Genomic DNA, 13,590 nt, shown 5'->3' with positions numbered 1-13,590 from the left:
TTTTATACTTTATGTTTTCGTTTCCGCATCTATACTAGCATATTCAACATGGTGTATCAATACTAATATTTAACATGGTATCAAAGCCACCTTCCTGTGGCCATGGTTTTCTGTCCTTACGGTATATTTAAGAGCAATCTTTGTCTTCCTCGGTGTTTTTTTTTTCGCTGCGTTCATCTTCTTTGGCTTCGTACTACTGCCGTCAAAACTCTCCGGTATAGTCAAGCCACCGTTAGAAGTCGCATCAACACTGCAAGACCATTGCCTTCCTCAAACTACCGTCACAGAGCCAAACTTCATTCAAGGGATCTTCTCAACCTTATCAAATCTCAAGATTTCATCAAGTTTCCATCTTGAGTTTGAGAGGGGGTGTTAGAGATATATTAGCCTATTAGCATAGACCCAAGTCTAATTCTACTTTGTGTGCAAGTCAAGTCTCCTACTTGTACTAGAAGTCTATTAGTTTAGGGTTTAGTCTACTATATATACACATGTCCTGATTTATTGTAATACAGGATTTGTACTACACTATAATATATTATTAATGTAGCCCTTTAGGGTTTCCTCCGTGGATGTAGGCCGTTAGGCTGAACCACGTAACCCTTGTGTGTTATTGTGTTTTATACTTTATGCTTTCGCTTCCGTATCTATACTAGCATATTCAACATGATGTATCAATGCTAATATTTAATCCGTTTGCTTAGACTATTACAAGCACTTTTTAAAGTCTTATTTTAATTATTATACAATTTTTTTCTTTTGGTAACGATGATAGAAACTGTATACGGCTTAGTTGTGTTCTGATTAATTATTTTAAGCTAAATAAGTTTTAATGATTTTTTTTTTGAAAAGGAGTTTGTCTTCTAGCTAAAAGCAATAGCGTAAGCGGCATCACTTTTGTTGCTTTGTAATTGTATCCTCAATCTCAATCACATCACATTTCCACTCAATCGACAAGTTTTCCATCCTCATCATTTTGAGCATTGATGTTTATTATGGCCTCATGCTTCTAAGTTTAATCCTCCTCGTTAGTTTTGGAAGGCTTTTTTTTTGCCAAATATTCATCTTTTGTAAAAGAATATTACTGAAAAGTTTTTGTTTGAAATTATTTTATTATGTAGCCCACTTTGAAATTTGAGTTCTCACGTGAATTATTTTATTGAGAATAAATATAAGATTGGATTTGGAACTCAATTTTAGCAAACTTGAATTCCAAAATGAATTATATAACTAAATAACTTTGGGTATAATTTTTTCAATAATATTTTTCCAAAAAAAAAGCCATTTTGGAATGATAAAATTTTAAGTGATGATTTTGATTATATAATTTATTTATTAATTCAATCAATTTAGTTTGATGACTTTTAATGAGTTATTATGTGAAGTGATACTAATCAATTTTATTCACAATCATGTAAAATTTTAATTCATTTTAAATTAAAAGTTAGAAATTAGTTTTTTTTTTTAAAAATGAGAATTTATTTATGAAATAAATATAAGATTTTTATTATTATCATTATAATAATTTAGTTTAATTATTATATAAAAAGATTAAGAAGTTAGTATATAAATTTATGATGAATAAATGATGGAGATCAAATTTGATCCTAATATTAAGATTACATTTTTACCCAAATAATAATAACTAATAATAACTTGCTACTTAGAATTTGTTATAAAAATATTGTGAAAATGTTGTGAACATATCATTTCTCATATTCTATAATAAATCACAAGAATTTCCTAATACCTAAATACATATTTTACTTTTTAGATTTGTAAAGGTAAAGGAATGTATTATATAAAATTTTATTTCGGTTTAAAAAATAACAAAGAAAAAGCATGAGAGTGAAAGAGAGTATCCTAATCAATTCTTGAAGTTTTTACGTGTCTTTGGGTGATTGGGCCTACTGGTGCGGATGGTCAAAAGTCCCGTTGTGTGTGATGATTCATCGCGCCATTAAAGATCTGGTAAGTAAAGAGAGACGTGTGCTCTTGGTTAAGTTAAGCCACGTAATGACCCTCTCCTAGAATTGACAACGGCACGAGTTTTGGATAATATGTGGTAACTGAATTTTGAACTAGTTTATCGTTTAAAATTTATTGTAAAAATAATGTGTATGTAACACTTTAAAAAATAAAAAAAATTTCATAATATTTTTTACAATTTCAAAATAAATCTTAAATGACAAGATGTTATTAGAGTGCGTTTGGGAAGCGCATTTTACTCTTCCCAGACGCACGTTTGTGTTTCAGATTTTTTTTTTTTTCCCACAGCCGTAACTTTTTTACTTTTTTTTTTTTGTGAATAGTGCTCTTGTGCACTGTTTATGGGTCCCACAAACTACACTTTTCAGCAATTTTTTCATTAAAAATGGGTCCCATGGAACTATTCATACATTTAAAAATTATTTTGCTACAGTTTTTTTTTTTCAATTTTCAGTTTTCAGCTGTATCCAAACGGACCCTTAGTGAGTTACTACAAATTTTACTAAGTGGTTAGTTTTTAGTGTCATAATTTTCTATTCATCAGAATTTGAGATTTAAGTATATGATTGATTATATTATGCATTTGAGAATTACTGATACAGTCAAGAGTATTCGTGAGGTTAGTTTCAAAAAATGAATTGAAGCTAGCTTTATAATATTCTTGGTTGTACCAATAGTTCTCAAATGCATAATATGATCAAACATATTCTTAAATCTCAAATTATAATTAATTGAAAATTGCACTAAACCAATAAAAAAAAAAAAAAAAGGAAACCTCATGCACACTTGGAACACATACGATGAGGCTAGTATTTCGTAAATATCATCCAATTTTTGTGTTGCTTCTAATGTGATTATTAATAGATTAATTTTTTAAAACTTAATATAATTAGAATTAGAATTTGTAGCCACAATCTCAATGCACTATCACAACCACAAATCAAAATAATCCACCACCACTAGATTGTAACCCAAAACAAATTGGCCCAACCCAAATCCAAATCGATCAAACTACCACCACTAGGTCCACTACTACTATGACCCATTGCAAACCCAGAGTCCAAAACCACTAGCCAGCCTTGAACAAACCATTGGAACCCATGAGCTCCACAACAAACCAAACCTACTGTGACCCATACCCACGCACACCAGTCTCCACTGCCTGGGTTGGCCACGATGGCAAGTGGATTGGTTTGAAGAGAGAGAGAGAGAGAGAGAGAGCCACACACACCTTATAAATATTATTCACAACTACAAATTTAATATATATATATATATATGTAAAATTCAAAATTACTAATATAGGTTGTTTTGATTAAAAAAATCACTTCACTACACTATGGATTGATATTAGGTGTAATAGTTAGGGTATTGTACTTGATGCAATTGTAAGCAATGCTTGAGATTGAGGATTGAAAAAAAAAAACTTTCAATTTCAATCATTAAATAAAAAATTATTAAAATAAGTAAAAAATTTAAGAAGGTAAAAAATTTTGTGAGAGGGAAGTGGATAATTGCATGCATCAAGTGCAAATGTGCAATACCTCTGACCTCAACGCGTACACTACCTTCTTTGTTCTTTTTTTCTTTTTGGGTGAATTCACATAGTACATTAGAGTACTCATAAGTACTCATATGAGGTATATTAGTGATTGTATAATAGAAAAAATTGTAAAATTTTGCCCAAAAATGACCCATATTAATGAGTATAAATTTATACTGATAATATTCATTTTGTAATAATTTTTTATCGTTTGATAATGTAGGAAAATAGTAGATGATAATTATTGTGTGTAAAGAAAGATAAAAAAGATTTAAAAAAAATTAAAATTTTAATAAAATATCATATAAAATAAAAAAAAGTAAGTTATTAATAGATTGAAATTAGCATTAATATCAACCGATTACATTGTAATTTAAAAAAAAAAAAAATTTGGATGAAACATTGTAAAAAAAGTTGTGTAAACATTATCCCGTAAAAGACATAAATAGAGTGAGAAAATTACAAATACAAACAGTTGGTCTGACCGATGGTTAGCGAGAAGAGAAAAGAGAAAGTGCATCGAATGGCGAGGTTTGGGTACAACACCAACATGCATTGATAGAAAAAACCAGATTGAGATTGTACAGAACGCGCTCAGACAAGGAAATTTCTAAATAAATAAATCAAAATCAAAATCAAATATCCTTTCCTTCGCAGCCTCGTCACAACAAGTAAACGAAATTACGTAGAAGCTGCTTTTCCTTCCTCTTTCTCGTTCCCTCTCTCTCTCAGGTACCCCTAATTCTTGTTCTTGTAAGCAAAATTAGGAACCAAAACAAAAACAATACATAACCTTTGTATATTTTGTTGCATCATCATATGATTACATATCTCACTCCCATACATATATAATTTAATTAATTCCTACCTTGTTGTACTTCAATTCAATTTCCTTTTATTTTTTTTTTAATTTTTTTTTAGTTAATCAATTCCTTATCTAGGGTTTTTATCTGAAACCCTAGACCCCGCCACCCCCTTCTTTTCCTTTGATTGCAATTGCAAACTTTAAGATTAGGGGTTTTGATTTGATTAATAATATGATACAACAACCCAAAGGGTTTTTGGGTCCCAGAAATGCCCGCTTTCGTGGGGGTTTCAATGGAATTTGTGCTTTGGTGTTGTTGTTTTTCTTCTTCTACAATCGCCATGGTTTTCTGACGGGAAGGGGTTGGAATTCGCATAATTTGAGTCTGATTCCTGATTGGGGTGGTGGAGCTGATTCGTTTGAGTTTGTTAGTCGAAGAAGAATTTCTGAAGTTAATGTGAGTTCTTTGAATTATACTAGTGGTGTTGTTAATGGGTCGGCTACCGATGATTTGGCGGTCAGGGATCCGAAACTGTGTGCCGGATTGTCTGAACACATGGGCTATAAAAGCAAATGTGAGTTTTTGATTGCCAATCCTGAGTGTTCGCCAGGCGGGTATATTGATTACATCATGTTCTTTTATTGTGATTGTGAGAATGTTAGTGTTTTGGGGTATTTAGTGTTGTTCATATGGTTGGCTGCTTTGTTCTATCTATTGGGGAATACTGCCGCTGATTACTTTTGTTGTTCTTTGGAGAAGCTTTCGAATCTTTTGAAGTTGCCGGCGACTGTTGCAGGAGTTTCCCTGCTTCCTTTGGGGAATGGAGCTCCTGATGTGTTCTCCAGCATTGCTGCGTTTGTGGGAAAGGATGCAGGCGAAGTGGGTCTTAATAGTGTACTGGGAGGGGCTGTCTTTGTTACTTGTATTGTTGTGGGGACGATATCGCTGTGTGTGGCCGAGAAGAGGGTTCAGATTGATAGGAAATGCTTCATCAGAGACATATGTTTCTTCCTCTTCAGCATCATGTCACTCGCCATCATTTTGACTGTTGGTAAGGTGACTGCTGCTGGTGCCATAGCATTTGTGTCTATTTATGTGGTTTATGGGTTTGCAGTTGCTGCAAATGAGATTCTGAGGAAACATGCTCGGAAGTTAAGGTTGGATGCTGTAACACCATTACTTCCTGTTAGAGGAAGTGTCTTTTCTCAGGGGAGTGAGGAGGATGATTCTATATATGCCTCACTGCTTGAGTCTGACTCTCAAAGTGAGGTACCACATCTCCAAAGTAAGTTGCCTCAATGGATGTGGGCTTCAAATGTGGCAATCTATTCAAACCAGGGCATGAAGGCTGGTTCAGAGAGTCCGAAGTCCTATTGGGGTTGGAATGACGAGGACATGGAGAATGGAAGTGCTTACTGCACATTTTCAAAAATTTTAGCACTGCTGGAGCTGCCGTTGATACTCCCGAGACGGTTGACAATACCAATAGTTGAGGAGGAGCGCTGGTCAAAAGGGTATGCTATTGCAAGTGCTTCATTAGCACCCATTCTTCTGGCATTTTTGTGGAGCACCCAGGATGACGTGAGTTCTTTGAGTGGACAAATAGCATATTTTATTGGTGTTGTTTTGGGTGCTATATTTGGTGTTCTTGCATATCTATACACAAGACCTGATGAAGCACCTCGCAAATTTTTATTTCCATGGGTTTTGGGAGGATTTTTCATGAGCATTATCTGGTTCTACATTGTTGCAAATGAGCTTGTTGCTTTGCTGGTGGCATTAGGTGTAATTTTTGGAATTAACCCATCAATACTTGGAGTAACTGTATTGGCATGGGGAAACTCAATGGGTGATTTAATGTCAAATGTTGCACTGGCAATGAATGGTGGAGATGGTGTACAGATAGCCATGTCAGGGTGCTTTGCAGGGCCTATGTTCAACATGCTTGCTGGTTTGGGGATCTCAATGCTGCTTGGAGCCTGGTCTAAGAGACCTGCCTCATACATGGTTCCCCAAGATAGTAGTTTGTTTTTGACTATGGGATTTCTAACTGCAGGACTTATTTGGTCACTTGTTGTGTTACCAAGAAATGATATGCGCCCTAACAAGGTGTTAGGAGTTGGCCTTATAGTAATCTATCTGATATTTCTCACTTATAGGATGAGCACATCCATGGGTGTTGTGTCAGTCATAGGTGCCCATTGACGACTTGTGTATTCATCACTAGCATGGTGATATTTGATGATTTCTGAACCTGAGAGCACAGCTCCTCTTGATGGTGGTCGGTTCATCCTTGTGCCTATATTAGACTAAACTCATGCAAACCGGGTATAGCATCGAGTTGGAATGGCAGTGTCAATGCCATAAATTGTGTCTCATAGCAAATGAAAGTAAATATCATTGATGATGTATAACAAATTTCATGTTGATCCAGAAGAAATTTATCCTCTATCTGTTATCTAAACTCTTGTACCTTCTTCATCTTTATCCACTTTTGATCATTGTGATCTGCTTAGTGCTATATGATTATTAAATGTGATATGATGGCTGCAAAATGGATGGTGTGTGTATATATATATATTATTTCTCTTTGCTCTTGAAATTTGTGAAACTCAAGTTTTTGCAATATTGATGTGTCATTTTCTATTTCTTTTATTCTTTTGAACACTGGAATCTTCATATGGCATTTGTTGTTTTAGGCTTTGGCTTCCTGCTCATACACTTTGGATATTATCTCTCCAAAATGGACACCTGAATTTAGATTTGTTTATTAGTGTATAATACAGTCTGCGGAGAAACTGAGTTACCTGGAGTGCTCTCTGTAATCTGTTCAGTCATATAGGCTTAAATTCTACCCAACTTGTTGCAGCAAAAAATAATTATTGGCATCTGTCTGGCTGCAACTACATGAGATCCATGCTTAATGTTGAAGTCTTTGTTTTAGACTATATTGAGTGGTCTTTAGACATTTTATGTCCAGATAGGCCATGAATAATCAGTAAGCTTCATTGATAGTATGCTTAAGTGGCTTCAAACAATGTTATGACTTAATGTAGTAGCAAGTAAACAATCTTGCTTGGTCTCTATTCAATTATGTTTTATTTTATGATACATTGGTAACTTATCAAAACCATCCAATAACAAGAAGCAATTAAACAATCTTGTATTGTACATTCGCCGGTTATAGAATGACTTGAGAGTGTTCTTGTTATGCAACAACACACCCCCCCCCCCCCCCAACTCTCTCGTTCTCTTTCTGTCTCTCTCTCTCTATTGAGCATGTCAGAATTTGGAAGTCAATTTATTCTAATTTGTTGATTGTTAATGGCAGACATCTGATATCATTAGATTGATATAATCAAACTTCTGGAATGATGGCACATATGTCGAAGGCAATGTTAGAATTTGAACAAGGGCCAACTATTTAAACCGTCCAGTTATGGTATATTTTATTTTATTTTTATTAGTTTTCTCTCATAGATGAAGATACAGCTTGCAGACACACATTCATACCAATTCAATGGGCTCTGAAGCTGGATTTTGCACCATATTTGAGTGTTTTTATGCGATTTTCTTGGAAGAAGTTTCATTTTGCTTGACGCTTGGTATTTGCACATGGGGTGATTTTATCTTTGCTATAGACGTTTTGTTGCATATCAACAATGAATTTGCATTGAATGTCCATGTAGAAAGTTTGATCATGGGTTAGATCATGGTTGTTTGAAAATCAAATGTTTAGTTTTTGGATCCTTGCGAAAATTACTTGATTGTACTTTGCTTGCCTTTAAATGATGGTCAAAATCCGACCATTTATTCCTGAAAGTATGGTATAGTTGCACAAAATCACAAAAATCTCACTCTAAGCTTCTCCCCTTTTTTCTGTACAACAATGTTGTTTCGTTTTTACCTATGTTAAAACTTAAAAAGTAATAAAACTGCCCAGGTTAGTTGTTGGTACTTGGTGTACTGGTAATATTGAAAGTTAATGAGTGCATGTGTATCTTTTAGCCAAGAATGATTCTGAACATGATAAAATGACAGTGTCATACATACACGAAGCTTCTTCTTTTATCTTTTCTGCTTAACACATACGTCCAACCCAACCAACCAAAACCCAACTCTTTATATAGCTGTGCATGTGTGTGTGTGTGTGTTGGATAGCAAAATAACGAAGATGATGCACATGACCATATACTGGGGGAAGAAGGTGACCCTCTTGGTGCACTGGTGGAAGACCAGGACATGGGTGAGTTACATCCTCACCTTACTAGTATGCTTTCTCTTCTCTGCCTTCTACCAGTACATGGAGGACCGCCGCCTCCAATTCAAAGCCTCCGCCTCCAATCCCCCTCCCATTGCCACCCCACTTCTCTCCAAACTTGGTCGTGCTCGACGAGTCAGTCCAGCCCGGCTGGTTACCTCCCTGTTTTTTGGAGTCAACTTGGCTCTTGGCTACCTCCTCATGCTGGCCATCATGTCATGTAATGGAGGGGTTTTCTTGGCCATTGTGTTGGGGCTGTCGTTTGGGTATTACTTGTTTAGGACTAGAGATGACTGATGTCCTAAGTCCTCAATCCTTGTGATATACTTTGAGATTTTAATTTCATTTTCTTTGTCATGTTTGTAATGTATTACTATTCCATGATGTGTTTTCTTGTTAAATAAAGGGATTCGATTTCTGGATCTAAACTCTATAGAACGAGGGTCAAATGTAGCTGAATCAATACATGATCACTGGCATTATTATTCTCCAAGAATCTTCATTTTTCTTTCGGTTTTTTGCTTTTGGACAATGCCAAATTGCTTCTGATTGAAGGAAAAAGTTTCACAAGGGCAACAACTATTTACACTGCTTGAATTAGCTTTTGCTTCATCTTAAGTTCAAAATGGATGGACTTTAAAAAGTTGGTTTTTGGATACAACCCCTAATAGAAGTTCAAAAATGAAAGATAGCAGCCATATAAGAAAAAAAACTCTTAAAAAGTTGAAACGTCAAGTAAAAAATGTTTATGTTGATGGATCGGCAACTGGATAGATCATTATTAAAAAAAATAAAAATTGAATTAACTTTTCAAAGAAGATGGAATATAATCCACTTAAGCCCAAGTCTATATTTTTATGACCATAATATATGCGTCTTTATTACCGGTTCTAAAAATCAAAATTTGTATCTCCCATAGGCGGTTTCAATTCTAATTAATAATAATCTTTCCACTCTCTTCTAGAATGGATATAATTTCAACCTAGGCCATTCAATCCATAATAATTGCTCTTTATTATTAGGTAAATATACTATTGTTACTCAAAAAAAGAAAAAAGAAAAAAGTAAAGACACTCTATTGGTTTTTAATGTAAGGAAATGTTAACGAATGCCCTAAGGATATTAGTTTAGGAACTACTTTTAGAAACATTTTATAGGAAAATAATAAAGTAATTAATTTTTATGACAACTTTTTATATTTTTCATGAAAGTGGTGTAAAAACTTTTCTAATATAATTTATTAACAAACCCTAAAGGTGCTCGTTAATATAACCCTTTAATGTAAATAGGAATTCAAATACAAGTTCCTTATTTGATGATAAAAAAACTTGTCAATTAAGCTAATTGAAACCGCGTTATATAAGAATCTTTAGTGCATTCTTTTTCTTCATTGTCTTTGAATGCTTATCCACTTTCAAAGCATCAAAAGAAAAAAAAAAAAAAAAAAAAAAAAAGAATCGACAAGAAAGACTTCTTAGGAAGCAAACCTAATTGTCAATAAACCAATATTTGTTTCGTTGAATTTCTTTCATGCATTGTGTACAACAGAAGCTTTAATTTTGATGAGCTTCACAATAAAGGATGCTAAGGATACAAGTCATTGCATATTATTTAGATGATCTATTGATTTTTTTGTTCAATTACCAAAAACAAAAGATTTTCTTACCCCAAAAACAAAAGGGTACTCCATCCTCAAACTCATAGATGGCCATGCTAGAGCATGGAGACATCAACCTTATCTCCCTGGCTTGGTGGTTAAGTTGCTCCTCGTGAATATGCTCAAATAATAGCCTATTCCTTATTACTTTTGTTGTGGAAGTCATTTAGTTCAATGGAAAGTTTTTCTTTTTTATTTAAATTTTGTATTGTTAAATAAGGAATCTAGGAACAAATTCTAATTATACTATAAAGAATTTTTTTATTGACTTAACTATTTTTTTTTTTTTTTGAGAAACAATTGATGACTTGACTTAATGGTAAAGAAGACGTCATAAGTTCAAATATGATATTTTATTGTACTATATATATATATATATATATATATATATATATATCATTGTCAATTCAATTTTTGGACTCCTCTAAGCTTTAGAACTGAGTCAAATCTTAGAAATCAACTGCAATTAGACTATTGATGCTTCACTATTTACTTATGGTAGTTTTAGTTCTTAGCATTAACTAATAGTGCATGACTAATGCCTGGTAATAGTATGATATTTGATAAGATGGTTTTATGAGATCTTCCTCTCGCAACATGTGAAATCCACATATATATATATATATATATATATATATATATATATATATATATATATATATTGTAAGAGAGATGCCTCTTGAAACCATTGAATAAGAAAAGCTTTTGGAAGGGGTCGGGTGATGGGGGTGGAATTGAATTTTCTTTATTTTCTGTCGTTGGAAATTCAAATGACGGACCCATTATACTTGATAATTAGAATATTTTTGCATTGTGTCCACTATTCACTAAGATTCTTTGTTTCAAGATAGTGGAGTATGAAAATTAAGTTAGGCATGGTGCAAAAGCAAGTGTGTTTTGTCTAAATCAGCATGTCGTGAGCACAAGTCCAAAAATTAAGTGGGGGAGTGTAAGATTGTCTACCAACACTCTTCAAAATCTTGAAAAAAATGTAAAGTTTATGCCTTTTTTAATGGAATACATTGGAAAAAATTTTAATGTAAAAGGAATCTCCATTGATTTTTATTTTCTTTTTACTTTATTGAACAATCTCAATTGAATTATTATAGTAGTTTTCCTGATGTATTTATTTAAAAGTAATCAATGGAGCTGTCACTCTTTAATAATTTTTCCAAATACACAAACAAATCATTCCAAAACTCTAAAATATATTTCAGCTCAAGTTCTCTTTGTTTAGAAAATCGAACAATACCACTAAAGTACAAAACTTTTATAATTACTACAAATGTAGTAAACAGAATAATATATTACTTGGGAAAAAAAAAAAAAAAAATCAACAACAAAGCCATACCATAGTCCTAAAACTTTAGGGTAGGTAAAAAGCATAATTACATGATAGCATCAGTTATATGTGGAGAATTACTTACGTTCTCTCATATTCTGATGTGACAAAAAACATTAATTATTTCGTCTGTTATATTAATTAGCACCTCGTAGATTCACCATATATATAGTCGAGAGTAGCAATGATACCAAAAACAAAAGCTTGATCAATGCCTGGTTTCACCACCACATGGTAGAGATCCTTGCTTGCCATCCATTCCTTCACCTCCTTCTTCACTCCAACCTGCACTTCATAAACAACAAATCCTTATGAGAAAACCTAAGATAATATTGATATTAATTTAAGCATCGCAGTGTACAAGTTTATAGCCAGAATAGTATCAATTCAATTACCTGCGCCACAATGTTGCCTTTGGTGTCGATGATGCTACAATCTCTATCTGGGAAATAGCCTTTGATCGTAAAGTCCCAATCTTTGTTGCTTACCCTGGGTTCCGTGGAGATTTTCATTGCATTGTTCCTTACCAAACAGGAGTTGGGTTCTTTTAAGCTGAAAACCAACTTTTGAGACCCTTCATAATCAAAAGTGTAGCCTTTCCATTTCTTGTACATGCTTAGAGCCTCAACCATTCCACCCTTCTATTTTTTTTTTTTTTTTTTTAATTAAAGAAAAGAATAAAGAAAAAAGAAAAAAGAAAAAAAGGGAAAGATGCCAAAAGTCAAACGACAAGAATAAATTCATTTTTTGATTATGCATGTACGTGTATTTATTTAAATAAACGTGTATGTATTTCTTAATATATTGTGTATATACATTAATGCTTGCTCTAGAAGTCATCAGAAAAGGAAGACTTGTAACATGATTATTTTTTCAAAAATTTTACTTTTAAGAAACCAAAACAGATTTTTAAAAAACCCCAAAATTTTTAAGGAAATGCTACAATAAGCAGGCTTATATTTCTAAGTCCATGTTTGGATTGACAATCCCACTAGCATTTCTTGCTTTAGTGAATCATGATCTCTTATTGGAGACTAATGTTTCTAGACAATGGTTTTCCCCAATTCTCTCTTCTAATCCATAGTTTTGAGAGAATAAGATCTTCTCCATTTCATTTCAAACATATTAATTTCATAACTCAAATCAAATATTACAGGTTTAAAATTGTATCATACTGTGTTATTTAAAATTTTAAATATAACATTTTTTATTTTACTTGAAATTGATAGACCAACGGTATTTGCTAGCTTAGCTATCTATAAATTTGAATAAATTTAAAAAATGATCAGAATTAAAGCACCACCATCACTTTGAGTCCTTCAGGCCATCCAAATTACCATGTCAAATATCAAGGACGTTTAAATTAATGCATGCATATAAAACTTGTTTGTGGTGATGCATGCATGTATATGTGTGTTTAGGTACCTTTCGGCGGATCAGCAGCAAAGCATCTCCATTACCATCTCCATCTCTCAGAATCAGCTCATCTTTTGTGCCAAGAATACCACACCCATCAACCCTGAAAATCACCTTCTGATTACAATCTGTCACCACAAAACCTCCTCCACTTGTCACATGTGGCCTCCTCCTAACTACAAGGACAACCTGTGAAGAGGAACAGTAAGTCTTGTTTACGATTGGAATCGTATTAGCCCTTGTACCCATCTTTCTCTATACTTCTTTCAAGCTTCGTATTGCTCTCATATATGCAACAATTAATACTCTTATATATAATGTTGGGACTTGGGAGGAGAAGAAAGAAGCTTGCTTTGTTTCTTTTTTAAATTCAAATTAGGTTCGGCAAGATTTGACAATGCGATTCATTGGAGTCTAGAAAGTGAAGAGAATATGTGGAATACATAAACATTGCTTGTTGAAGAGGAGAACTGATACCTCACAAGCGAACTAGATGGGAAAGTCCCCGCAGTTGTTTTTATTAGTTTCCTGTTAAGGGTGCATAGGGATAAATATTAAAGTTTGATATATTATAAT

At 33.4% G+C, this 13,590-nt stretch overlaps 2 protein-coding genes across 3 annotated transcripts in view; one reads left to right on the top strand and one right to left on the bottom strand.

Moving 5' to 3' along the window:
• Positions 1-4,012: 4,012 nt before the first annotated feature.
• The window catches only part of LOC126707540 (cation/calcium exchanger 4-like), an 18,557-nt gene continuing 8,979 nt past the window's right edge, over positions 4,013-13,590 (top strand). Inside the window, exon 1 of one of the 2 annotated variants that reach the window (XM_050407238.1) lies at positions 4,013-6,331. In XM_050407238.1, the coding sequence (XP_050263195.1) occupies positions 4,570-6,331 (1,762 nt within the window). In that variant the 5' untranslated portion in view covers positions 4,013-4,569. Of the gene's footprint in view, positions 6,860-13,590 lie in introns of those variants that run through there. The other variant, XM_050407236.1, reaches the window with a different exon arrangement.
• Positions 11,468-13,399, bottom strand: LOC126707541 (protein LURP-one-related 6-like). Its single transcript, XM_050407239.1, has 3 exons — positions 13,024-13,399; positions 11,994-12,239; positions 11,468-11,883 (listed from the first exon to the last, which is right to left on the bottom strand). The coding sequence occupies exons 1-3, from the start codon at positions 13,261-13,263 to the stop codon at positions 11,740-11,742; spliced, it is 630 nt and encodes a 209-aa protein (XP_050263196.1). The 5' UTR covers positions 13,264-13,399; the 3' UTR covers positions 11,468-11,739.

Source organism: Quercus robur, chromosome 11, assembly GCF_932294415.1.
Source record: "Quercus robur chromosome 11, dhQueRobu3.1, whole genome shotgun sequence".
NCBI classification, from domain to species: Eukaryota; Viridiplantae; Streptophyta; class Magnoliopsida; order Fagales; family Fagaceae; genus Quercus; species Quercus robur.
Note: the sequence above shows the minus strand (reverse complement) of the source record. Positions and strands in the feature narration are given on the sequence as shown.